The 25,476-nt window shown below is 33.4% G+C and overlaps 3 protein-coding genes across 5 annotated transcripts; all 3 read right to left on the bottom strand.

The window, feature by feature from the left end:
- Window positions 1-1,662: 1,662 nt before the first annotated feature.
- On the bottom strand, window positions 1,663-3,900 carry LOC114746801 (heavy metal-associated isoprenylated plant protein 22-like). The gene is made up of 3 exons (XM_028935079.1): window positions 3,769-3,900; window positions 3,556-3,631; window positions 1,663-2,082 (listed from the first exon to the last, which is right to left on the bottom strand). Exons 1-3 carry the CDS (start codon window positions 3,841-3,843, stop codon window positions 1,790-1,792), a joined length of 444 nt encoding a protein of 147 aa, XP_028790912.1. The 5' UTR covers window positions 3,844-3,900; the 3' UTR covers window positions 1,663-1,789.
- Window positions 3,901-5,935: 2,035 nt separating this feature from the next.
- Window positions 5,936-9,018, bottom strand: LOC114746831 (mediator of RNA polymerase II transcription subunit 21). The gene is made up of 5 exons (XM_028935117.1): window positions 8,711-9,018; window positions 7,692-7,943; window positions 6,913-6,990; window positions 6,669-6,720; window positions 5,936-6,322 (listed from the first exon to the last, which is right to left on the bottom strand). The coding sequence occupies exons 2-5, from the start codon at window positions 7,896-7,898 to the stop codon at window positions 6,246-6,248; spliced, it is 414 nt and encodes a 137-aa protein (XP_028790950.1). The 5' UTR covers window positions 7,899-7,943; window positions 8,711-9,018; the 3' UTR covers window positions 5,936-6,245.
- A 7,020-nt stretch (window positions 9,019-16,038) lies between these two features.
- On the bottom strand, window positions 16,039-23,762 carry LOC114746835 (CWF19-like protein 2). 3 transcript variants are annotated; one of them, XR_003740315.1, is made up of 13 exons: window positions 23,598-23,762; window positions 23,241-23,313; window positions 22,555-23,121; window positions 21,840-22,043; window positions 21,588-21,752; window positions 21,094-21,411; window positions 20,365-20,448; window positions 19,311-19,390; window positions 18,409-18,772; window positions 17,593-17,805; window positions 16,689-17,040; window positions 16,277-16,444; window positions 16,039-16,166 (listed from the first exon to the last, which is right to left on the bottom strand). XR_003740315.1 is itself a non-coding variant. In XM_028935121.1 (12 exons), exons 2-11 carry the CDS (start codon window positions 23,283-23,285, stop codon window positions 16,705-16,707), a joined length of 2,376 nt encoding a protein of 791 aa, XP_028790954.1. In that variant the 5' UTR covers window positions 23,286-23,313; window positions 23,598-23,762; the 3' UTR covers window positions 16,039-16,444; window positions 16,689-16,704. The 3 variants fall into 3 exon arrangements, 2 of the variants coding, with proteins under 2 accessions (XP_028790954.1, XP_028790953.1); XM_028935121.1 differs by having other exon boundaries at window positions 16,039-16,444; XM_028935120.1 differs by lacking the exons at window positions 16,039-16,166; window positions 16,277-16,444 and having other exon boundaries at window positions 16,491-17,040.
- Window positions 23,763-25,476: the final 1,714 nt, after the last annotated feature.

A 25,476-nucleotide genomic window follows, 5' to 3' on the forward strand; every position in this document is an offset into this window, starting at 1 on the left:
TAAGTCTTTTAAATTGAAAGTATCAAACTCCCCCCAAGTCTTGTAAATGAAAATAGAGGGAATATCTAGAAATACTCATTTTTATTTTAATTCTCTTGCAGTGGTAACGGGCAAACGGAGACCCTAGGCGTTGATTAAATTTGGTTTGGTCATCCTTTTAGGCCAATTGGACTAAACCCAAACCGGATGTATGCCTTTTAGAGTGTGTTTGGATGAAACTAAATTATGGTTTGGAAAATAATTTTTGGAGAATAAATTCTGAGAAGAATAGATTCTGTGAAGAATAGATTTTGTAAAAAAGTGATTCTGAGAAGTGAGAGTGTTTGGATAGTTGTTATCAGAAGTACTTTTTATATATACAAATTACTAAAAAAAACATAAGTTAATATGATAATTATATAAAAGATAAATTTTATGATATATTTTAATTTGAAAGAATAAAATTGTTAATAATATATTTTTTACCAACATAATTAATAATACATAAGATAATGTAATTAATAAATAATTAATATGTGTATATATGTTTATAAGATATAATGTTAAATATGTTTATAAAAAAATAATTGAGAAATATTAAAGTCATATTATTGTTGAGATCTACTTTGACAAGCACAATCATCTCTCCAATTTGAGCAAAAAACAGAATGAATTCACTTCTCCTGAAAACCATGGTTTTGGATTCCAAAACCATGGTTTTGGCCCAAACCATGGTTTCAGATTATTAGTCCAAAATTGATGCTGTTTGGGTGATATCTCACCAAAACCATGGTTTTGCCTCCCAAATCATGGTTTTGAAGGTCACCCAAACAGTCCCTTAGTCGCCTCCATTTGGCTAATCATCAATGGAGAAAGAATTAGTCTCTCACGATATTGTGAACAAAAGTTCAAATTATCACCGAAAGAAATGTTTATGTTTAGTGCCTGATCATTATATCTTTCAGGGTCTCCGGCATCCCGCAACATCTCTTTTTATCATCAAATTTGCAGATTTTGATTAGATTGGAGTCGACATATGCCAAGCTTTATGTGCTTCTCCTATTCTCTCTTTCTTGTTTTATTATTTGTATTATTCATCTTCATGCTTTCTCTATGTCTACTACTACCTTTGATCCTCATAAAAACTTGTTTGAGTTTTATTTTGATCTTAAATATAAAATTAAAATTTACTTTATATTTTATATTTATATATATTTTTTCTCTCAAAATAGTCTTTGTAACAATAGTAGTTTTAGATTGATAAAGATATTTTAAGAAAGACAACACCTATTTATTACAAATACTACCTTAACTAATTTTCTTAATCTATTCAAATTAGTCAATTAACTTTTATATTAAGACTTATTTCACAACTTCTATCATTCATAATAATACAAACTAAATAAAAAAAAAAGTATACTATATATTTAAGGATAAACATTAATGTTGTTCACTCTATGTGAGAAATTAGTGGCCTAGTTTTGCATAATTAATTATCGTTTATGCGAAATTACAAAGATGTACCTTGCACATATGTTTTTTTTTTAAATTCTAATCAAAGTGACATTCATATATATCTAGATTTTGTTTTTGCATTTTGGGCGAATACTTATTGATATCAACATAAAATTTACAATAATAACACTCTCTACAAACTACGCAAATAAAATCTCATCTTATCTTCCATACAATATATAATTAAGAAACATATCTAGTTATTATCTCAGGTCCTTAATATAAGATATAATTTATAGTTCAAATTGAATTACAAACTATATGTTATATTAAGGGTCGAGGAGGCAGTATAATTTTACATGATAGAACATGCATTAGGGTTATCATCATTGAAGAGTACCATAAGCTTCATCTCAGGAGTCTTAGGGTCTCCAAGTGCTTGAGGCACATTTCTGACAAAACCATTAGGAGCTTTGATGTCATAAACTCCAACTTCATAAGGGAAAGTGACTAACTCATGATCCACAAATGGCCATACTTCTACTCTCTTCCCTGTGCTCTTCACTTCCTCTATTACTTCTTCTGCATCCACATGCCCCTTCACTGTCACCCTTTGTTGCTTCTGGTTTATATCCACTGATTCCACCCCTTCATTTCCACAGTTTCCCCCATTTTAAAACATAATACCCAAAAAAAAATCATTATGAATTAAAAACATTCATATTATATGTATGATCCCATATTATTTTGTTTATATAATATAATAGGCTAATAGCCAGTTGTTTTCAAAGTAAACGTAGATGTTATCTTGACTTCCATACATATCTCAAAATATCATCTTTTCATTTCACCCAAAAAAATCATCTTCTCAAATAAATTAAAAAATTGATATTTGTATTATTTTAATAGCAAGAAGGATTGATTATTGAAAAGTAAAATTAAAAGAAAGTTTCAAAGGTCAAACATGGCTTGAGTGCATAAACAAACTAATGCGATTCCTTTGAACAAAATGAGAAGCTATCTGTTCACCAAATAAAATAAAATAAAGACACGATAAGCTAAGAAGCTAGCTACATGACGCTTTTTAGTTCATTAATTATTATGACTGAGATAGCATTAAAAGATTTTTAGATGATATATCTTTTTCATCTGTGATTTTTTATTTGTGTTCATATTTGGCTTCTCTTTCATTAAAAATTGTCTTTCCTTCACCTGTTTAGAAATTGATATGTTGACTTAATCCAACGGCTAAAGTAGGAGTCTGACACAATGACACATGTAATATAATACACAGCTTTCAAATCAAACCACTCTCTGAATCTTTAGATGAAATTAGCTGGTTAAATTTCAGAGAAATAGAAATGATGACAGCTTGTGGCAAAAGAAGTGTGCATGCATGTGTGGATGTAACTCAAAACACTCAGACCCAAATCCTAAATGTGTTAGCAATCACAACAAAATCGATTTTTTTTTTTTAAAGTTTTGGCCAAAAACTAGTAACCCAAAAAAAATCTAATGAAACACTGATAGTTATCTGTGGAAGCTGATCTGGGGATTGAAAGTGGTCCAAAAAATTAAACATAATATGTGGTGAGCAGTATTTGGTAGTTTGGTCACTAGGGAAGCATTATGCAGAATGCAGTATGTCTTGTGGATGAGTATTTGGAAGCAAATGGCTTATTGAAAGAGGGGATAGCTGGGAAGAAGACAAAGTGAGGTGGTTAGAAAAAAACCTGAGAAGAATCAATTGAAAATCAACATTGATTGTTCTTATCAGCCTAAAACAAGCATGGCTGATGACCTTATAGCCTAGTGGTATAAATACTCCCCTGTAAAGTGAGAGATCACAAATCCAATCCCGTTTGTAATCTCATACTATTAGTGCATGCCCCCCTAATTGAAACAAATAAGAAGAATCTATGAACTTTAGGACCGTTTAGTAGTGAGTAGCTCAAAGGAGGTGTGTCTTAACAATGGGGTTCAAGTTCCCCCACCCTCTTCTTATTTTGTGATTAATGGAAGTGACTCTTTTGGCCCAAAAAAAAAACTGTAAAGTATGAAAATAAACTCTTGTTATGGAACAGATGCATATATTGAAGAAGAAAAAGGTTGAAGAGAGACCTTTCAAGCCTTCCACAGCATTCCTAACTTTCCTGACACAACCTTGGCAGTCCATTTTCACCCTCAGATTTACTGTCTAATATATCCTCATCATCAACACAAAGAGAAATGATTTTAATTAGTTACATATATATACGGTATTATATTGAAAAACCTCGTGAATACATAAAGTTTAAAGATGTAAAAAGGAAAGAAAGATGTATAGGTCAAAACCTGCAAAGGAAAGCGTTTATGAAGGGGGGAAGGGGGACAAGAAAAGCATTGAGGAAGATGGTCTAGAAAGCCCATTTTTGAGAATGCGATCTTCCTTCTCAATCACAATGCTGATTCTCTGTAGGAAACCCCATCATGTTTGAATGGTCTTTTATAGTACTAAAGTCTTGTTCTATAGCAATATTCTAGGGTTTTCCATTTTGTTTATGCTAGTACTTCATCCGGTTCTAAATATAAGAATTAGTTGGAGATTCAATTTGGTCATAAACATATGAGCTTAATTTGTTTTGTTTTTGATATTTATTCATTTTTTTCAAAGCAGTCCCCATAATGATTATACATGTTAAATAATTTTTATTCTAATGCACATGATTAATAAGGATATTTTAGGAAAGACAATACCAATTTATTTATTACAAATAATTAACTTAACTAACTTCTTTAATATTCAAAAATTAATTATCTGACTCTTATATTAAGTACAAGAAGTGGTAATATCTATTATTTGTCGCCGTTGAATACCAATTAATAAATTCAAATGTGAAAATGTGACATATCAGATTACATACAAATAGGTACTTATCCATTTTATGAAGTTTTAGGCTGTCGTCACCAAATTTAAATATGTTATTGTTTATGACTAATGATTGGACGCAAGCTTTCCTTGTAACTTCCCTTGATGGGGGAACCTATGACTTCCATAGCATGAAGTAATTTGATTAATTCCACCATGCAGTCTTTCACGTCAGCCCATTTTATGAAGTTAATCTTATTAATGTTAAAAAAGTATTTAAAATAATCAAATAGAAGTTGCTAGGAAACAATCATCTAAATAAATGGACACGCAGCTTCAGTCTCTATTATACTAACTCCGGTCCTTAATATAAGATCTTGTTTTATTTTTATTTTGGTTCTAAATATAAAATCTCAATCTACTTTATCTTTCATATTTATACTTTTTTTTCCAAGATAGTATTCCTAACAATTGTAGTTATAGCCAATATACTTAATTAGCAAGGATATGTTAAGAAAGACAACACATATTTATTATAAATAACTAACTTAACTTCTTGTTTTAATCTTCTCAAATTAGTCAACTAACTCTTATAATTAGGACCTGAGGTAGTATTTGGCAGGATAGAACTTTCAGCCAAAAAAAAAAATATCGGGTAACACACAATGGATAATTTAATAATGATGGGAAGAGTCAAAAGACGTGTTTGGTTGGATGAATAAAACGCCTATGGAAATTTTCCCTTCTTGCCATGAAGAAACAGAAATTCTCGCCATACCTAAAATCTGTGGAATGTATAATAACAATTTTTAAGTTAAATATGTATGTTACTTCTATTTCTTTTTCACCTTATCATACATGCATCCTCCCTATTACACCGAAGCACAGCATAAATACATGATTCCTGTGAAGCAATGGAATGGGGTTTACTCTGCAATATGGTCTGCCACGTGGCAAATCTGCCAACAAGCTACAGATTTTAATAGAGGGAATGGTAGGAAAAATGGGGGAACGGATTCTAATGCAAGCCGCTCAAGTCTGTATTTGCGGATGTATGTATTTAAATTGCATAAAATTAAGAAAAAAAATTTATTAACAAAGAAATAATGGATGAAACTAACTAAGAGCAGAGTCTCTCCATTACCCCTTCTTTTTAGGAGATTAAAGCTGTCAAATATCTCCCCGACTCGTTTGGGAGGTTGAGGCAAATGAATAGTTCTAATTAAGTTTTGGGAGGTTGAGGCAAATGAATAGTTCTAATTAAGTTTTTCTTTCTTTTGATCAAGATCAACCTCCACCCCAGTGGCCCGAGGTGATGGATGATGATAAGAGAAGATTAATAAGTCTTACTTTCATGTAATATTTTGCTGGTTTCCGCCTTGGAATTAGAAAAAACAAAGTTCTTACATTCATATATGAGAGAAAATGAGATACTCAATGGCACAGTCCAGAATTTACATCTCATTTTACACGCATCATTAAAAGACTTCTTTTTTTTTTTCCAAAAAAAAGAACACACAACAACTTACACATTTGTATATGTCAAAAATTGGAATCAATATGGTCACTCTGGGTGTTCTTGAGGGCCGGACATTCTTGTTCTTGTTCTTGTTCATATAAACATAATAAGACATTTTAGAAGATAATAAGATGAAAGAAATAATTATAAGCCTTTTTCTTTATGGTAAAAGATGAAGAGGTAGATGTTATCACATTTAAAAAACAAAAAAACAAAAAGATGAAGAGGTAGAAATATTCAACATATCTGACCACTGCTAACTCAGTTTCTAGCACAAATACCATCTTCATAGCATGTACAGGTCACATCAGAGAACGAAGGTCAAGCTATTTTCGGCAGATTTGATGTTTCATGTCAAGAGAAAAGATAAAGTTCGCGCCTCCATATACAAAGTGCTAATCTCCTAGCCTTCTGCAAAATAACACGAAGAATTGAATGGACGCTTTAATCTGGTTTCTTCAAGTTCAGGCAGTTATCTGATGCTTGCCTATACAACTCCTGCACTTGATTTAATTCCTTCTCTGACATCAACAACATACGAAGAATGTTAGGCAGTCACAGATCATATTCGCCAAGAAACTAAAGTATCATCCTATCTTTGTTGTAATTCTATTAAGAACTGATATATGTGGATCACATATACACAGCATTATTCGACTACAAATGGGGGGGAAAAAAGTGCAATGCCATCTATAGATCCATGAGACAATTTATTATTTGTTTGGCTTTCTTATACCAACTCCTTGAATATGCTGTTTGCTACATAGAAGTATTTCATATTCTCGTTTGGCTATTTAGAATTAATATACCTTCTAAATAGCAGAGAAGGCAAATACTAGAGAGATAAAGTGAAGAAGGAAAACAGACCTGCGGCTTCCAACTGCTTCTGAAGTTCTTGGCCTATTACATCATTTTCAGCCTGTGAAGATTAAAGAACAGTGTAGGAATATGGATTAGATTTAGCAGCATCGCACTCTCGCAAGGCATGGAAATTATCAGACAACAATATATTCCCGTGGGTTTTTCAAGGACAAATGCCCACATAAGATTACTCTTACAAGCCAGGAAACAATAAATGCTATATGATTAACAAATAACTTGAGCTCCATACCTGTAATTCTGCAATCCTCTTAAGTTGTTCTTCTTCCCCTCCCTCAGATATGGGAAGCGCAGCAACCAATGCATCAAACTGGACAAGAAACAGATGACATACTCAGAGAATCACTAGGAAGTCATGAAATAAAGTCACTTCGGACCCTTTAAGGAGGGACACACAATAAGAAACAAAGGTTGCAAGCCTGCAGGGAAGAAAAGATGCCATCTTATACAGCCTTGTGAGCCTTGACAGACAATCAATCAACTATTTTACAGAATAAACAATAAGTAGAACTTATTTTCACTCAAATGCTCATATAAGCATGAAGGACAAACACTTGAAGAGCAGAGTCATGTCTTCCTAGCAAGGATACCATAACATACATCTTAAGTCTGAACTGCGTTATTTTTTATGTGCATAATCTCAATACTATTCTTCATACCAAAATACATGAGATTCATGTAGTCAACCCCACCTAGTAAGATAAAGCTTGTTGTTATTGCTGCAATTTCTTCAGTACTCAACACATAAACATATATTTGACACACTTCCATATATCAGTTGAAGTTACCTAACTTATATCCATCAATAGTGATGTATTAATATGATTTTTCAAGTCCATTGCATTACATGCCCTTAAGCTTTGAATTCTACTGTACACCACCGCTTACGTCATGTTCTGTTGTGTTTGATGTGCTTCAAACTCTTAAATTCCCATTCCTACTGCATATGAGAGAAATCTGGTCCTATATACTGGCCTTATTCTTTTATACTTTGACTAAAAATGTACATACCTGCTTTGCAGCCTTTACCAATGCAGCACTCATAAGCTTGGGTTGTTCTGCAAAATTTGCAGCATCCTCTGTAGGATGCGCAGGTGGTTCTGGATAATTTGGTGACAGCCGATTAGGAGGAGCATCCCTTTGCAATGTCCCAATGGTATTAAAAGCAAGATGGGCAAGTAAATTAACTTGTTCTTGAAGTTGAGAGATTATATCCATTACGTAGACCACGTGTAGAAGAAAAATGTCTCAAGTAAAGTTTAACTGCAGAAGAACACAAAGCAGTTATATGTATATTAAGTATAAATAAACACTTTTATCTCAGCTATGGCAATTTATCCCAAAGTTACTGGAAACATTGACACTTAGAAACTGCATCCATTTGAACCTAACCCATGCTTACACAGTTACAAGACCCTTCTGCATATTAATCCAGAGATTACTGTTAAAAATTGTCCGGCTTCTCTAGACACTACACCAAGCCTGATCACAAGTCATATACCGAATGAAAATAACTGCCTCAACTAAAGTCAATCTGTCTCATGTATACTACCGATACAGCCAAAACCACCAACCCAAGATAAGTGATGCCAATTACAAGATTTGACATTCCCTGAATCACATAGTGAAGACTTGGTAGTTAATTGATGTTCAATTACTGTCCAACATTCTTATAGTTATCTCATCATGGCTTCAAGGAGTTTATGTTATGGTTAATTAAATTCCCAAGCAATACAAGTATACCATATAAATTAAAAAAAAAATGGTGCTAACACTGCATTTGTAACTCTTCCCAGTTACCAATAACATATATACAGCAGAGCAATCGCAGAGAGTGAGTTTGTGTATGAGTGAGACTTCGCAGTACCAACCAATCCCTACCAAACAGGCGCCAAATCATGTACATTCGAGCAAAGAACCAAACAGAAGCCAAAAAAATAGGAGGCAGATCACTCGAAGAGGGGGATTTAGGGATTTTGGAAGGATATGGCAGAGTAGTGTGAAAGTTCGAGAGAGAAATTGAAGCTTACCCCGGCGATGTTGAGCAGCGAAAGCAGTGTAGAGAGGGGATGCGGCGGCCAGCAACCTTGGAAAGGGAAGAATGAAGGAGTAGCGTCGACGTGAGGGCGTGGACGCGGGCGAGGCCAAGAGCTGGATGGGAGTCGTAATTGGGACCGCCTTTGATCTTAACTCGAGTTCGCGAGAGTGTCAGCGTCCGCGTTGTTCCAGAATCGGTTCGATAATAGTCGAGAGATATCAGCTTCAAGAGGTCCGAATCGAACTCGAAGCAGAATCACACGGGAGCGAAGGGGAGAACCGAGAAGCATCAAGAGGACATATGGGTAAATTTAAAAGCGTGATCTGTTATTTTCTTTGCTTTTCGTTGTTGATTTCTACCTCGTATTGCTCCTGTTAAAGTAATAATATCCGGTATTTATTCAAAAAAAAAAAAACAGCCTTTGGGTTCCATAGACATGGAAAAAAAAAATTTGCACAGTGCTTCCATCAAGTTATTTATATTTATTATATTAATTTTTCTAATGACATATGATTATATATCCTATTTTTTAAATATTAGTATTTAATATTCCCTCCGTTCCTTATTATAAGAGACATTTGATGCTTATGGCATGTTCCTATATATAAGAGACACTTAAAGTTGTCTATACTTTTTTGTGTTGATTTCCTATTTTACTCATATTTATTGTCTCCAACTCACACTCTCTCTCCCTCCTACTTCTCTTTCTTTTAATAATTTAATTGTTCTATCTCATGCTCTCTCTCCTTATTAATGAGGGCATTTTTGGAAAAAAAATTATATTTTTTACACATTGATTGTTCTTAACTAATTTTAACTGCTTTTTTGATCAACGTAATTCGGTTATTTGTCTCTTATAATAAAGAACGGAGGGAGTAGCATTTAATTATAAATTTACACAAAACAAAAAAATAACACATAATCATGTGTGATTAGAGAATTTGATATACTCCTAATGGATATTGATATAAGCTTTTTCCCAAAAAAAAACTACAAGATAAATATATATAACTATCAAAAACCTCAATTGACAAATAAGTAGCATAAACTTGTTATTTTTTATTCTGTGACTTCTTATTAAACCTTTTAGTAATTATAATTTTTTTTCTTAAAAGCCCATAATAAATTTACCCAAAAAAAGGAAATTTTTGGATGGATTAAGAAGGTGACTTATTATATAAAAACTGTATTAAGGAAAACTCAAATAATTGGTAAAATGAAAAAAAAAATCTTTGAAATTAGTAAATAACAAATCAATAATCCTAATTTGCAAAATGTCAAATTAAACCCTTTGTGCTAATTTAAAATTTTTTTTTTGAGTTATAAGAGGGCAGGTTCAAACTCGCAACATGTACCCCATACATACCACTCGGCCAAGCGGCCAATGGTGCTAATTTAAAATTTTGTAACGCTGCTTTTGATTTCCAAAGTTTAACACCGTGCAAATATGCCCCAACACATATTTAGTTGTATATTTGCTGCTACTTTTGATTCTTAATATAAGAATTCGTTTGACTTTTATTTTAATCCTAAATATAAGACCCCATTACATATTTTATCCTAATAATAAGTGACCAGCATGAACTTGTTCTCATTTCCTTTTCCTATCCTAAAACCTGTCATTACATACTTTTTAATTGTCAATAGACTCTAGGTTAATTAAATCCATTCCTTAAGACCTAATTGTAATTCCCCTAAAAAAAAACATAAAACCTTCGCAATTATTTTTATTTGCTACAATAAATGTTACTTGGCAATATCAACAATAAGTGCTTGATCAAAGATGGTAGATGGTTTTTGCTTTGTAATGCCTTACTGCCTTTTGTTGAGTAATTGATATACAGTTGCTATTGGAAAAATATTACATAACAAGAAGTCAAGAAGTATTACCTGGAAACCTATACAATTTTCACTTGCTACAATAAGTATTACTTAGAAATATCTACAAGTCAAAAGTGTGTTAGAAACAGAGGCGCAGAGGTGTGATCACCCTTCATGGAGCTGTTTTGTCCAGTCGAAGGGCTCCCACTCTTTCAAGAATCTGGCAACAGCTTGTTTCTGCATGAGCATTGAACGAAATACTGCAGTTTCAGAGCTATCATTTCTTTAAACAGATATCTTGTATTTCATGAAATAGCAAATAGATTTGCAGGGTCACTAAGAGCAACGAAAAGCCAAAAGTAGAGAGTAAATGCAATGGAGACATTATGCAGAAAGCAATAAAATAATAACCTCAAGCATATTCAGATAAAAAAAAAAAAGTGATCACAGCAAATAGAAACATAAAAATCAGTTTCTACCAGCATTAAAGGGCTATTGATCACTGATAGCAATATCATCCTACTGCTAACACCGAATACCCCAAAGAATAAAGAAACTACAAAGGAATAGCACTTTCTGCACTCTCCATGTAAAATGCCCAGCAAAGTGGAGCAAATATCATCTATGGTCAAGTCAGTCATGGTGTCAATATATAATACTACCTCCGATCCTTAATATATAACCTTATTTAACTTTTATTTTGGTCCTAAATATAAGGCCTCAATCAACTTTGTCTCTCATATTTATTCATTTTTTTTCAATATAGTCCTTCAAATAATAGTAATTCTAGCCAATACACTTGATTAACCAAGATATTTTAAGAAATACAATACTTATTTATTAGAAATAACTAACTTAACTTATTTTTTTAATATACTCAAATTAGTTAACTAGCTTTTATATCTAAGACCGATAGTACTAGACAAAGAAAGTGTTCGAGATCTAACCTTCTTGAAGTATGAAGGAGCCGTTCTGGCGACATCTTTGGGTACTGGTATGCACTCAATCATGCAATGACGGCGCTGTTGCGCTAATCCAATCACGGTTTCAAGAAAAATCAACTCCTTCTCTTGCTTTGCGAACATCATACTTGAGCATTGCTTGAAATTATGAACTTCAATCCACACATCATCATCCACAGCTCTTGTAGCTGATTCATGCTGTCAAGTATAGTAGGCAAATACACAATTTAGAGCTGAAAGGTTACTAACATTATTAATAGTTATTACAACACTGTCTTATTTTACAGATCCAGAAACTCAACTTAGTTCACCATATTTCAATTAACAACAAATTTGCGATGAACAACAAACAAAAATTTAAGGTCAGGTTATAAAAATTGGCGTTGCTTTCACTTTTTTCCAAAGACAAGCAATAGGACAACCAACCATGACAACCATAATTTCTAGTCCTTGTGACTACAATCTCATCTAAGACTTTCATCCTTCCCCATAGTCTCAATAGAAAAAGATAGTTCAAATCTTTAAGGATAAGCATTTGCTTCAGATGCCTTTAAAGAAACATGTGACCAGATCATTATTGAGTATTAATACCATTGCTGCTTTAAACCAGTAGAAAAAGTGTGTTGTAAGGAAGTTAGTTAAAAAGACAAGAAGCATACCGACATCAAAGGTAAGCTCACCAGAATGGGTAAAATGCAACAATGAGCGGGCACCACCGGCTGCCAATTTGGTTAGATATGTGCAATTTGCAATTGAAATCACAAGATGCATTGGACGATCTGTATTTTCCAGGCAAAAGAAGCAACGCTCCTGCTGTGTTGAAATATGCTTTGCATGATCATCATTCTTTGGAAGGCCCTTTTTGCTGGGTCAGAATGGGAAATGTCAACAGCAATCTTAAGTGTTAATGGTAATTGAGATAGAATTCTAAAAATAGAAAAATACCTGCCTGAACTTCCTTCAGTTCTTGGACTGATTATGTATCCTTGATTCCCCTGCTTTGAGCTCATACCCTTTGCCCACATAAACAAGAGAAGATAAAAAAATGGAATCAGGTTATCTAGTTTAGAGATAACTTTTTCTCAACTCACCAATAATTTCTCAGCTTCGTCATGCTTTCCCTTCAAACGTAGCTGCAAAGCCTTAGCTGTTAATTGGTTTTCAGTCATCCCATCCTTTTCATTTTGCATAAAATAAGAAATCTTACCAGGGAGCAGAAAAGAAGGTAACAAAAAAATAGGGGAATAAGATATTGAACTTAGTAATGAAGAAAATAGAAAACAAACAAAAGTGACAAGGCCAGAGAACCCCATAGAACTCACCACATTTTCCTGAATAACTCCGTGGAACTCTTTTTTCTTCTTGGAACCATTATCTGCTGCAAAGATCCTGGCATCCTCAGCTGCCACAGCTTGAGTTTTTCGTTTACCCCATAATAAAGAATCTTGAAGTTTAGGTGCCTGCATTCTCCAGTGCCCGACTGATGCACCCTCTAGTTATGTCAAATTCAGTAACCTCTACAAGAATTTGTAAAATGAACTGCACATAAAGATAATATAACCATTGGTAAACCAAATAATCAAGATTTTATAGGAACTTTTCTGAATGTCTATCAAGTTTTGCACTTAAATAAAAACTCTAGATGATAACATTTAGATAACTTGCGCCCGAAAATATGATTTTGTAATTGAATTCCAACTTCAATACAGATTTACAGAATTAAACTAGCAAGTGCCTTCTCCAAGCTCAACATGATTGTCTTATAAGATGCAAGAAACACCATCCTAACTGCAGAATCCCATCATACTCCTTCAAAGGAGAAATACATATGAGATATAGATTGATTCCATGCTATACTTGGAACGATATTTCAAAAAATTTTACCACTTAATGTATTATGATTCTTAGAACAGTATTTCATAACTTAGTTTAATTTAATGCTAAGTTTGCCTCTGATTGCTTTCCAGGGAGAAACATCAGTTTAGATAACTTTAACAGCAAGTATAACCTTATTTTCCACTAAAACCCAGTCGCTAAACAAGCACAGTAACATGAGCGTGACAGAAGGTGAAAAGTGGAATGAAAACATAAAGTTAAATTAAATATTAAGTAATATAAAAAAATAAATATTAAATAATATTAAATATTTAATAAGTACTACTATAAAATTCATTATGCTATTTGGTTTATTTAAAACCATTATTTTATATGCTGGTTAAAAAATTATTATTTGATATCAAGATATTTTTTTATATTTTATTTTAATCAAAATTGTATTTTTTTATCCTAAGGTCAAATTTTTATTAACGAGAAAAAAGAAAACAATACACTACTTTTTTTTATGAAAAAAACAAACACTATCCATGTTAATTACGTTGTAATTTAATATGGTTATCAAGATGACTTTGTCTTTCCATTAAACAAACAAAAACAATACGCCCCTGAATCAGGGAAACAAAGGGCCTAACCCCTTTGATTCACCTCAAAAAAAAAAAAAAAAAACAGAAATAGAGAAACAAAAAGACACGCACACTCACATTTAGGGCCTCATAAGTTATACTACCTCCGATTCTAATTATAAGATCTTATTTGTAAACTATAAATGAGATTTTATAATTAGGACCAGCCATAATAACAAATACCCTCATAATAGACTTTGGGCCCACAATGTAGCTAAAACATAACAAGCACAAAAAATATTACTCTTCCGGTCTTTAATATAAGACCCAATTCTTGAGTTGGTTTTGATCCTAAATATAAGATCCATTTCTCATATTTATCAATTTTCTTTAAATTACCCCTATGGATACCCCCTCAACCATAGTCAAGTAGAAGAGGAAGAGGAGGTATTAATAAAGATGATTATGGTGTTTTAGGAAAAATGTGTCACTTTTCTTATAATTAACTAACTTACCTAACTTCTTTAATCTAATCAAATTAGTTAAATGGGTCTTATATTAAGGATCAGAGGAGTATTCTAGTCCACACATCCAATTTTGGCCCAAAAAAGAAGTCGTTATTTCCAATTTTAGGCCCCATTTAGAATGTTGTCTCCCAACCCTTCTTAAGTGTGGCCCAAAACTACATCTTGGGCTAGAACGAAAAGTCCTTACATCCAATTTGGGGCCCTACTTAGAAAAATATGATTCCAGTCCACACATCCAATTTCAGCCCAAAAAGAAAAGACCTTAAATCCAATTTTGGGCCCTATTTAGAATGTCGTCTCCTAACACTTCTCAAGTGTGGACGGCACTGGAAAAATGATGTGGAGTCCCATGGAGAGGGATCGAGTTGCTGACTTTCCTGCTAAAGAGGGCATGAGTAAATATTTTCTCTCAAGGCTCTTGTCCTCCACGGTTAGGCGCCTTAGTTACTTCTCACGTTCTGAGTGTATAGATCTAATTTCTCCTTTGACTAGTTTGTATTTTACTGAGCAACTCACTCTCTTGTATTGGAAAAAAAAAGAAAAAGGAATCACTCCACCTTCTCATTTATTGTTTCAATTGTCAAAATCTAAATTTAATGTTTTATAAGATAATTTTTTTATATATTCTTTATTATGATCCTTAATATAAGAGCTAGTTGACTAATTTGAGTATATTAAAAAAATTAGTTTGAGTTAGTTATTTGTAATAAATAGGTATTGTCTTCCCTAAAACACCTTTGCTAATCATGTGTGCTGGCTAAAATTACTATTTGATAAAACATTTAATATGTACAGCTATTACAAAGACTGCCTTGAAAAAGAATGGATAAATATGCTAAACAGAGTGAATTGGAATATTATATTTAAAGCCAAATTGAATATCAAACTATTGTATTAAGTACTAGAGATAGTATCATGTTGAACTGTCCTAACTAAAACTTAGGAGTTTGAATTTATTTATTTGTTTTTAATAATTTAAAATTTTATTAATAATTTTGCAAAGGGTGAAGGTGCATTTGATCACTAATATTATCTCTCATGTGCACTTAATACCTTAATCTTGATACAATTTGCTGGTAAAAAAAAATCTTGATACAATTTTACCCATGATTTTTTTTATTTTAGTGTATTTGAAAAATAAGATCATAAATAAAATTATACATAAAGAAAAGATCATGGGGCATGGAGGTAATTTGCAGTATGTATGGGCATCCTTATAACCTGGAGGAATACGAAAAAGCCAATATTAATATTTTTTTTAAAAAAACATAATTTCTAGTATATTTCTTAAAATTTATTATAATAAAAACAATAATATTGAGCCCTATTCCTTAAGCCATGTCATAATATTCACCATAAAATTTGTTCATATTTGTTTGTAAAAAAACATATTTTCTAGTACATTAATCTTTTTTAAGGGAAAAAATTCCCTAAAAATCAATATCTAATTGTGAATCATGAAGTCAGCTTCCTAAACATCTGCTGCTTAGCCTTCGGAGGCTTCATTTCAACCCATGACAGCATATCTAATCTAACCATACGATGAATTTGAAATCAAACACTTCGGGTCATTAAGGTATTTCTGGGGTACGGACACACACCCCAAACTTATTAAAGGAGACTGAGCTGCTGATAGCTAGGCTTGCAAATATTCCAATGGAACCATTAAACCCAATCGTACAATTGGAAAGCTAATTTTCTCACCCCCACACACAACTGTCAACAGGATTCTTAGGTATCTACAGAAAAACCAAGACAAGGTTTAGAGCCGATGGCTTATAAATAACTTTTTAATGGTGATTTACAAAATACGAGATAAGTATGTGAGATGAGTTTTGTCTTAGTTTACATAAAACATGCTTATAACTGATTTCTATCGCTTTGCCAAACAGGACCTTAGTTAATTGCAAAAGGCGACGCTAGAGGCATTGCGTTTTTAAAAGATCCTAACTGAGGCGGCTCAACGTTTGAAAGATATTATTGGCTATTGCTCCTATGTATGGGGCATCCTTATAACCTGGAGAAATAAGAAACAGCAAGTGGTCTCAAAGTGGTGCTGCATCTGAGTATAGAATGTTATTTCTAAACTGCACCGAAATAATACAAACAAAATATGCCTTTCTCTAATACATAAAATCTAAAAGAAGATTTCTCACCCCAAAAAAAAAAAATCTGAAAGACAAAAATGCTAGTGTTATTTTTACTCGCTACAATGAGTATCTTTTTACAAATATCTACAAGTCAAATTAAGTTGGAAACACCAAATGATAGGTAAAATCACCCTTCATGAAGCTGCTTTGTCCAGTCAAAGGGGCCCCACTCTTTTAAGAAGCTGGCAACTGCTTGTTTTTGCACATCCACTGCCTCATAACGCCGGCGCCGGTACATGTCCTCCTCAGCCAGATGCAGCATTCCCCTGATGACATTAAGGCCAAGGTTGCTATTGAACTGCTTCTCATCATCTATAACATGCACAAAACCTTTGTTCAGTCCAAACTCAACGTGGAAGTAAGGGAAATGCTTGGGAATAGAATTCCGCAATCCCTTTTGACTTGTATCGATGAGCTTTTTGGCATTGTGCTGGCTCCACTCATCTTCAGCTTCATCAATTGCCTGTGATGCCATCAATTTGAGAAGCGACAATGAGTTGAAAATTTTGAAAATAAAGATGAATCGAATCACATAGTGAGCACAAAATGAAAGAGCATGAATATAGTATATCAGCATTGCACCGAATACGGCTGCTTTTGAGGGGTCATTTCTTCAAAAACAGTATCTTGTTTTATTTCATGAGATAGAATTCGGTGTCAGTGATAGCAGGGAAAAGCCAAAGGTACAGACCAAATGCAGGGACATTTAGCAGAAAGCAATAAAATAATAATGTCAAGTATAATCCAAATCAAGATAACAACAAACTATATCACAGCATGTAGAAACATTAAAAATCAGATTCTACCACTATCACGGGGCCTTTGACCACAGATACCAGCATCAATCCCACTTCTAACAACAAATACCATAAAGAATAAAGCCAATTGTCAATGGAATAGCAATTTTTGCAAGCTTAATGTAAATGGCAGCAGAGTGAAGTATGACTCATCAATGATACAGTTAGTCCTGGTGTCAACAGATGATACTAAACAAAGATGATATTTGAAATCTAACCTTCTTAAAGTACAAAGGAGCCTCTTTGGCAATATCCTGGGGCAAGGGAATGCATTCAATCATACAATGGCGACGCTGTTGTGCCAATCCCATCACAGTTTCAAGAAACACCACCTCCTTCTCTTGCTTTGCAAACATCATAATGAGGCATTTCTTGAAGTTCCGAATTTCAGTCCACACAGTGTCATCCACAGTTCTTGTAGCTGATTCATGCTGTAAAGTAACAAGTAGCAGATAAATACAAAATTTTAGAGCTGAAAGGTAAATAATAATATTAATAGTAATTACAACACTATTGCCTTATTGTAAAGATACACAAAGCTCAACTCAGTCACTATATTTCAATTAATGCCACACATATGATAGCCAAAAAAGAAAAATTAACGTCCGCCTTATACTTCTATGTTGCTTTCCATTTTCCAAAGACAAGCAGTGGTACCGCATAAAATCAGGACAGTTTAAGCAAATGCCAAAAAAATTATAGTCCCCGTCACCAAAATGTTGTCCAAGACTTTCCTCTTTCCTCATTGTCTCTATGAAGATACTTCAAAACCTTAAGCATGACCATTTTGCTTCAGATGCCTTTTTCATAGTTAAATAATTTCTTTCATCATACATAGAAAATTGTGTCCCGGTCATTATTGAGAGATATGCAGCAAAGGTCATTATTAGAGTATTAAGACATTCGCTGCTTACTAAAAAAAAGTACTATGACATTCAGTCATATTTTAGAATTTTGTTTCTGGTAGGGAAAATCATGATGCTTTAGGTTAGTTTGAACACCAATTAGTATATTGACAATAAAAATAAGCTCACCTGAATGGGTAAAATGCAACAATGGCCAGGCACCACAGGCTGCCACTTTGGCAACATCAGATATGTGTGATTTGCTATCGAAACGACGAGATGCATGGGACGATTAGGATTCTCTAGACAAAAGAGGCAACGCTCTTGCTGGGTCAAAATCCGCTTAGCAAGAGTGTTCTTTTGAGCCGTTTTATGGTCATTGCTATCTCTCTTCTTTCGGCTCTTTCTGCTTTCACCATCTTCATAGTCATACTCATCATCTGCCCGACTAGAAATTTTAAACTGCTTGTTCTGCATAATCTTCTGAGCAAGATGCATATCAGCATCATCCTCTCCTTTTTTCTGCTGAAAGGATATGCTCTGCTTGGCATATCTTACAAAGAGTGGAAGTGTCAAAATAGCTATTACAATGGCAATTTACAAGAAACAAACAGCTACTACGCAGTTTTCAGAACAAGGACAAGCACGTAGAGCAATTTTTAGTTACTTAAATAGAAGAAAGTACAAAGAAACGAAAACAAACTATTATATAAGAAGAATTAGCATTTTTTCTGGAACTATTGAAGAAACTGCACCTTAGTCACAAGGCACATCAGAAGTAGCTATATCAAACATATCCAGAATTAAGGGACTTAGAAGATAGAGTGGTAAGTCCCACTATTTGAATATATTTCTATCCCTAAACTTAGTCTCTTGTCACCACTAATTGATTAACAGGGCCTAATTAGTGGTTACCGTGCATCACGGGCATGTAGGTAATGTTAGGGAGTTCTATGTGTTAATTGATAGATTTCATGTCTAACTCCTAAATAATTTTGCACCTTGGTCTATTTGATTTCTTTGGTTGCATAGAGATAGACTCAACCAAAAATAAAAAAGATCGAGATAGAGTTCCAAAAAGAGGGAAGTACCTGCTAGCACTTCCGTCGGTTCTTGGCCTGATTATTTGATCTTGATTGCTTGGTTTTGTGGTCATGCTCTTAGACTTTTGCTGCCCATAAGAGAAAAGGAAACCAGAAAACGGGTTCAAATATTCAAATTATCACTGAACCTAAAGGATATGTTGCAGATGACAACATGACAATAGATATTCCAAGCAAGACAAAAAATAATAAACAGCAAAAAGAAAGAGCAACACAACTACTCCCATTCTCTCACAACCGCCAACAGACAACAAAAATTGTTAAAGAAAATTATCCCAATGAAAAACTCACATAAATAACATGGTAAGTTGTACAAGAAGACTGACAACAGAGAAAGGCTGACTGTTAAAAAAACTAGACTAAATCGTAGAGAGTAAGGGGTAATGTCAAAGAATTGGGAGTCTTGGAGCTTCATTGTCTGGCAGTCTTATAGAAATAAAACCTTATCAGCAATAAGAGAGTCATATGAATAAAAGAAGCTACAAAGGCTGGTCTGTGTTGAATTTTCTTCAGTACCTAAGTTCCACTGAGCATAATTTTGTTATCACCCTAAATTTCACGAACAAATAAAAATGTTCATCCGTGCAGTGAATACTGAATGAATTCAAGTCTAGTTTTGTGAATAAAATTCTAAACATGCCTAACATGCGTCTAGTTCCAGCCTAAATAAAAGAAAATCAAGACGATCAACATTCCAGAAAATTTAAGGCTTAGGCCCCAGTTTGTTCTCATTCTCAGGGGACAGAATACCAAAAATTCAGCAGAGCATCTAGAAGTCATATTCTCTTAATATTAGAAATATGCTTCCACATAAACAACTGGAATGTTCGCTGAAAACAAAACTGTTAGCAATGACTGTCACCTCACTATTTGATAACTTTAAAAGAAATGAATTGATGAATTAACTAGAATTAAAGCCAATGCAGAATATATACACTCTACAAACCCTATAGAATGAGTGCGCCAGAATAAGTAAGAAAGCATAGAACTTAAACTGCAATATAAACAAAGTGTAGATTAGAGGAACATTTTCTCATCTTACCAATAATTTCTCAGCTTCTTCATGCTTTCCCTTTAAACGCAGCTGCATAGCCTTAGCTGCCAACTGGTTCGCACTCATCCCATCCTTACATTTTTAGCATAAAAAGAAGAAATCTTATTAGAGACCAGAAGAAAAGGTAACAAAAAAGAGGGGGACAAGAGATTGACCTTAGCAAAGAAGCAGAAGAAACAAAAACAACTAACAAAACAAGCTAGACATCAATACCCAAAAAAAAAGAAAAAACAAAAAGATATGGTTACTCCCGCCCCTTTGGATGTCTATTACAAGGACATCCTTGAACATAATATGAGCTGAAAACCAAAGAAATGCCAAAAATTGCCATGCTGTCCCAAATTAGATCTAAGGGCCTGGCGACAGTCTATGAATAAAAACATTTCCTTTCCTCATCACAGCTTCACAAGAATCTATTATCCATGAAAAATTTTCTTAGTTATCGAAAATTCTAAATATTGTCAGAAACCAAAACAAACCATCATTACCTAACACAAAGGTAAAGAGAAAACTTTCCAAACTCAACACAATAGAGGCACAAAAAACAGACTCATTCCAGCTAGGGGATATAATATCAAAGATGTTTAATCCTCCATCACAGTAATACTATTACATTCATAAGCATTCATCAATTCCAAACTACAGAGTTACGAATAAGAGTTGCATTGGGGAAAAGTGAATCCAAGAAGAATGTGATTTTTTTTTTTATTGTATTACCCCAAGGCCTGGTGTATGTGGATCTTGCTCTTTAATATTAGGACTCATCTGGGCAGGTCTGTCAGCATCTGATGGAGAGCTTTCCACCTTGATATCTTCCTGAACATGCCCATCAAAATCATTCTTCTTCTCGGAAAGGAACTCATCCATAAAGTTACCATCGTTAGCAAACTTGTTTATGCTAGATGCTGCTGCAGAAATAATCCTTGCATCCTCAGCTGCAACAGCTTGACTTTTACGCTTACCCCAGGATAAAGAATCTCGAATTTTAGGCGCCCTCATTTCACGGTGTCGGACAGATACATCCTTCAAGTAATCCTGCCAGAATTTTATCAAGCAAATTCAGTAACCTCTACAAGAATTGACAAATGAATTTCATAAAATATAATGTTAATTCATCAATAAACTGGATTCATTTCATTAAAAATTAAAAAAAAAAAAAAGGGGAAAAATATAGCAACAGAAAATTTTTTTCTCAATGAAATCCAACTTACCCTTTTAGTGTCCTTTCCATGATTATCTGAATCTAGTGTTTCTTCTTCGGTCAGTCCTCTCTTCCTGCTTTTAATGGCACGCAAATGAGAACGAGATGGGGCTGCTGCATGAGATGCCAAAGATGCAGTCAAACCACCAAGTGAACCCCATCTTTCTCCCACAACCTATACTTATTCAAATGCATAAAAGTAATTAGGAGCAAAAATCTCAAAGATGGACTCAAAGCATATAAGAGAGGCAGCACACAATACCTCCTCCAGCCTTCGTCCCTCTCGAGCTGCTTGCTCTTGTGCCCGCTTCAATGCTTTAAGTCTCCAGCTGGCTCCGCCATCCCCAACAAGGGAAGAAGATAAGAGTTGGTCTGCACCAGCTTTAACCCCATCACTATCTTCTGGGTAACCACTTCCATCATCTCTCAGGTATGGATTCAATTCCTTGGGATTCACAGTCTCTGTCTATGGGAGGAAAAGCGTATGGTAAGCAAACACTGTCTACTTTGAATAAAAAAAACAAGAAAAAAGCAAACACTGTCTACCATATGGGTTGAAAGATTAAGACAAATTTCAAAACAAAGGCACATTTCAGACTGATAGAATATGGAAACACATTCTAATTGGAGCATCAACAACGGAAAATAAAACATGACTCACTCCTACATCACTTGGGCCAACAACATACGGTAGTAAACAGGCCAGTTAGAGTGTAGACAAGCACAATAGTTATCAATTTCCAATAAGATATCAATGGTCCAAAACTCTCCTCCACTGAGGAATATCATTAGACAGCAAAAATTTCTCAAGCAAAATCAGGTCAAGAGTCCTAGATGTACAGTACAAAATTATTAAGAGCCAATAAGATATCAAAGATCTATATGTATGCATTATCCTTTCTTTCGTTACAACTATATTGGATATAGCAGTGTTTTAACGACTGAAATTAGAAAAATTTTCTCCAACTAAAACATACCTCCTCAACTGAAGGTTGCTCTGCTATTTTTTCAATTGGTTCTGCAGGCCTCTTATTTTCAGACCGAAGCATCCACTCTAATCCCATTTCTTTTCTTGCGATCTCCTTCTCACTTAATGAATTTGGTGCAATATTTATACCTTCCTCTTTTATCTTGTTCTTTTGACTCCCATCGTTTCTTTGGGTCTTTTTAGGCTTTGCTTGTCCATCCAAAAAGCTATCACTATCATCAGAAGTTGATGAAGAACCTTCTTCAGATGTATATTCTTTTTTACCGCTCCTCGACCTTAATCTTCTTTTTGACCTTTCTCCAGAGTCATCAGACCAATTATCATAAGTTCTCTTTCGTGTCCTTTTCTTACGCTTCTTTTTGTCCTGTGAACTTTCACTTGATGAAGAATCTTCTTCCGAGGAGTACCACTTCTTCTTTCCAGAAGCCCTTTTGATCTTTTCAAGACTCTCATCATCTGAAGAGTCATATCTAGAGCTCTTCCTTTTACTCTTACTCTTTTTCTTTCTAGCATCAGATTTGTTCCTCTCTTTCAAGGAAGAATCTAAGTTCTCATCCTGTCATAGCACCGATATAACAATGAAAGTTTTCAGTTCAGCCTAGCTTATCATGATCGTAAACATATATGTGTGTGTGTGTATATATGAACATCTGATTATGGCAGAAATACGCTAACCTTATTGATCTGATCACGAGGGATGAATTTCAATCCAGAAAACATTCCCTAATTAGGTATAGTATACCAATGCCTGTACAATAAAAATTTCGTGTATTATTTTACCAAAAGAAATTTGCATAACATGAAGCGACAGCATAACTTTCCAAATGAGACTACACTCTGAAGCATGGACAGGAATATGCATTTATAAACTAGAAATATCGTTTAAGTGAAATGCAAACAGAACGTAAAAATTTCAACTTTGCACTGAATTAAGATAAAACAGAACACCCCAGAATAATAAAAGTGAAATTTCACTTAAAAGAGCAACTACTACTACATATGAATACATGAAAACAACAAAAAGAAACTTACAAGCGCGATAAATTTCAAATTCTGAGGCCGAGCACAGTATCAAGGTCGACGGAAGAATAAGGGTGAGAGCGGAGAGCACTGAGATCCGATTTGACGCGGCCGGATTGCGATTGGTGAACCTGCTCTGGTTCTCACGTTATAGGATTTAAGGGGAGAGACGTCTATTATTTTGGGCGGTGGGGTGAGAAGTGATGCCGATGCTGCGGGAGAATATGAATTGTGGGGATTGCAAAGAAAATAATTTGTTTTTAAATTGCATTTGCTTAAATAGCATTGTTTAGCATATATTTGGTCAAGGATATTTTTTTTGGGCCAAAATTTGGTCAAAGATGTTTTTTGGGAGGAAAGAAAAAAAGCACACACCCATTTACTATATTTTATATTTGTTATCACCTTTTTTTTTAATTTATTATATAATGAGATATTTTTAAATAATCATCAAATATATATTTTATTTTCGTTAAGACATGCTTTATGCTGGGTAGATAATCATCAAATATATATTTTATTTTCGTTAAGACATGCTTTATGCTGGGTAGATGGTAAAAAGTCTTACTTATGATAACAAATAGGAAAAAATACGTAAAATTAATACTCTTTCTGGTCTTTTTTTACAAAAATCTAATAACTAAATTATACGATTTAAGTTAAAAGTAATAAATATGTAAAAAATTATTTTTTTTACAAACATGCCCTTATTTATAAAGGGCAAGTAAAAGAAAAAAAATATGAAAAGGAATGTAGCAAACATTTTAATTAATGCAATCAATAAAATTAATTAGGAAAAAAATAGTAAAAACACATTAATTGTTTAGATAACTAGAAGTGGAATTTTATAAAAAAGAGCAAAGCAATTCAATTTTTAAGCTCTTATAAAAAAAAAAAATCGGAAGGAGTAGTATTTAATACTTTGATGGGTAAATATGCAATTTCACACTTAGTCTTATTTCTAAAGTGCAACCAACACTTCATCTTTTTAGTGATACAATTTTATTCATGATATTTTTATTTTAGTGCATCTAAAATATAAAATCAAGGGTAATATTGCAATAAAAAAAATCATGGGTAAAATTGCACTTTTAAAAAATTAAGAATGCTAGATGCACAGAAAAAATAAGATCAGAAATAAAATTGCACGTTTATCCTTTTTTATTTCATGCTAAAGTATATTATTAGTCTTTTAATTTTATGCAACATTTTAAATTTAGTCACTTAATTTTAAAAAGCTTATTTTTAGTCTTTTAATTCCTAAAACAGATGACAAAAAATGATGATAATTATATAATTTCAAGACCAAAATGGATTTAGGATAAAATCATTTATTGAGATATTACATATTAATAAAATATTCTCAAATGTTAATATATTAAATTTAATTTTCAAAATAAACATGATTGTTATAAAAAATTATCATTTAAGATTAATGATTTTAAATTTAAAGAATTAAAAATAAGTTACAAGACCAAATGAAGCCCTATATAAAATTAAAAGATCAAAAATGGTATACTTTAACCATTATTTTATAAAGGTATAAAACTCATGCCGTTTTGAGCATTTCTATATTTCACCTACATACATGGTATTAACTGGAATAATGAAGCCCAATCTTGCTAACTCCAATCCAAAAATAAATACAATATATTTCAAGTTGTCCCCAGAAGAAAAACGCTTAGCCCTAAACACGGGCCACAATCACACAAATATTTAAAATTGGAAAAAAAAATCCATTTGTCCCCTGTAATTTATTAATTTTCAGTTTGATCCTTGTACATCAAATATTTAAAACTGAATCCAAATCAATCATCAATCATTATCCTAATTTGATGGTTATTGTAATTCCCAAAAGGGATCTTGTAATTCTATTCCCTTGGAGTTTCGT

Source organism: Neltuma alba, unplaced genomic scaffold (assembly GCF_004799145.2).
Source record: "Neltuma alba isolate B1F8T4 unplaced genomic scaffold, ASM479914v2 tig00005117_pilon, whole genome shotgun sequence".
NCBI classification, from domain to species: Eukaryota; Viridiplantae; Streptophyta; class Magnoliopsida; order Fabales; family Fabaceae; genus Neltuma; species Neltuma alba.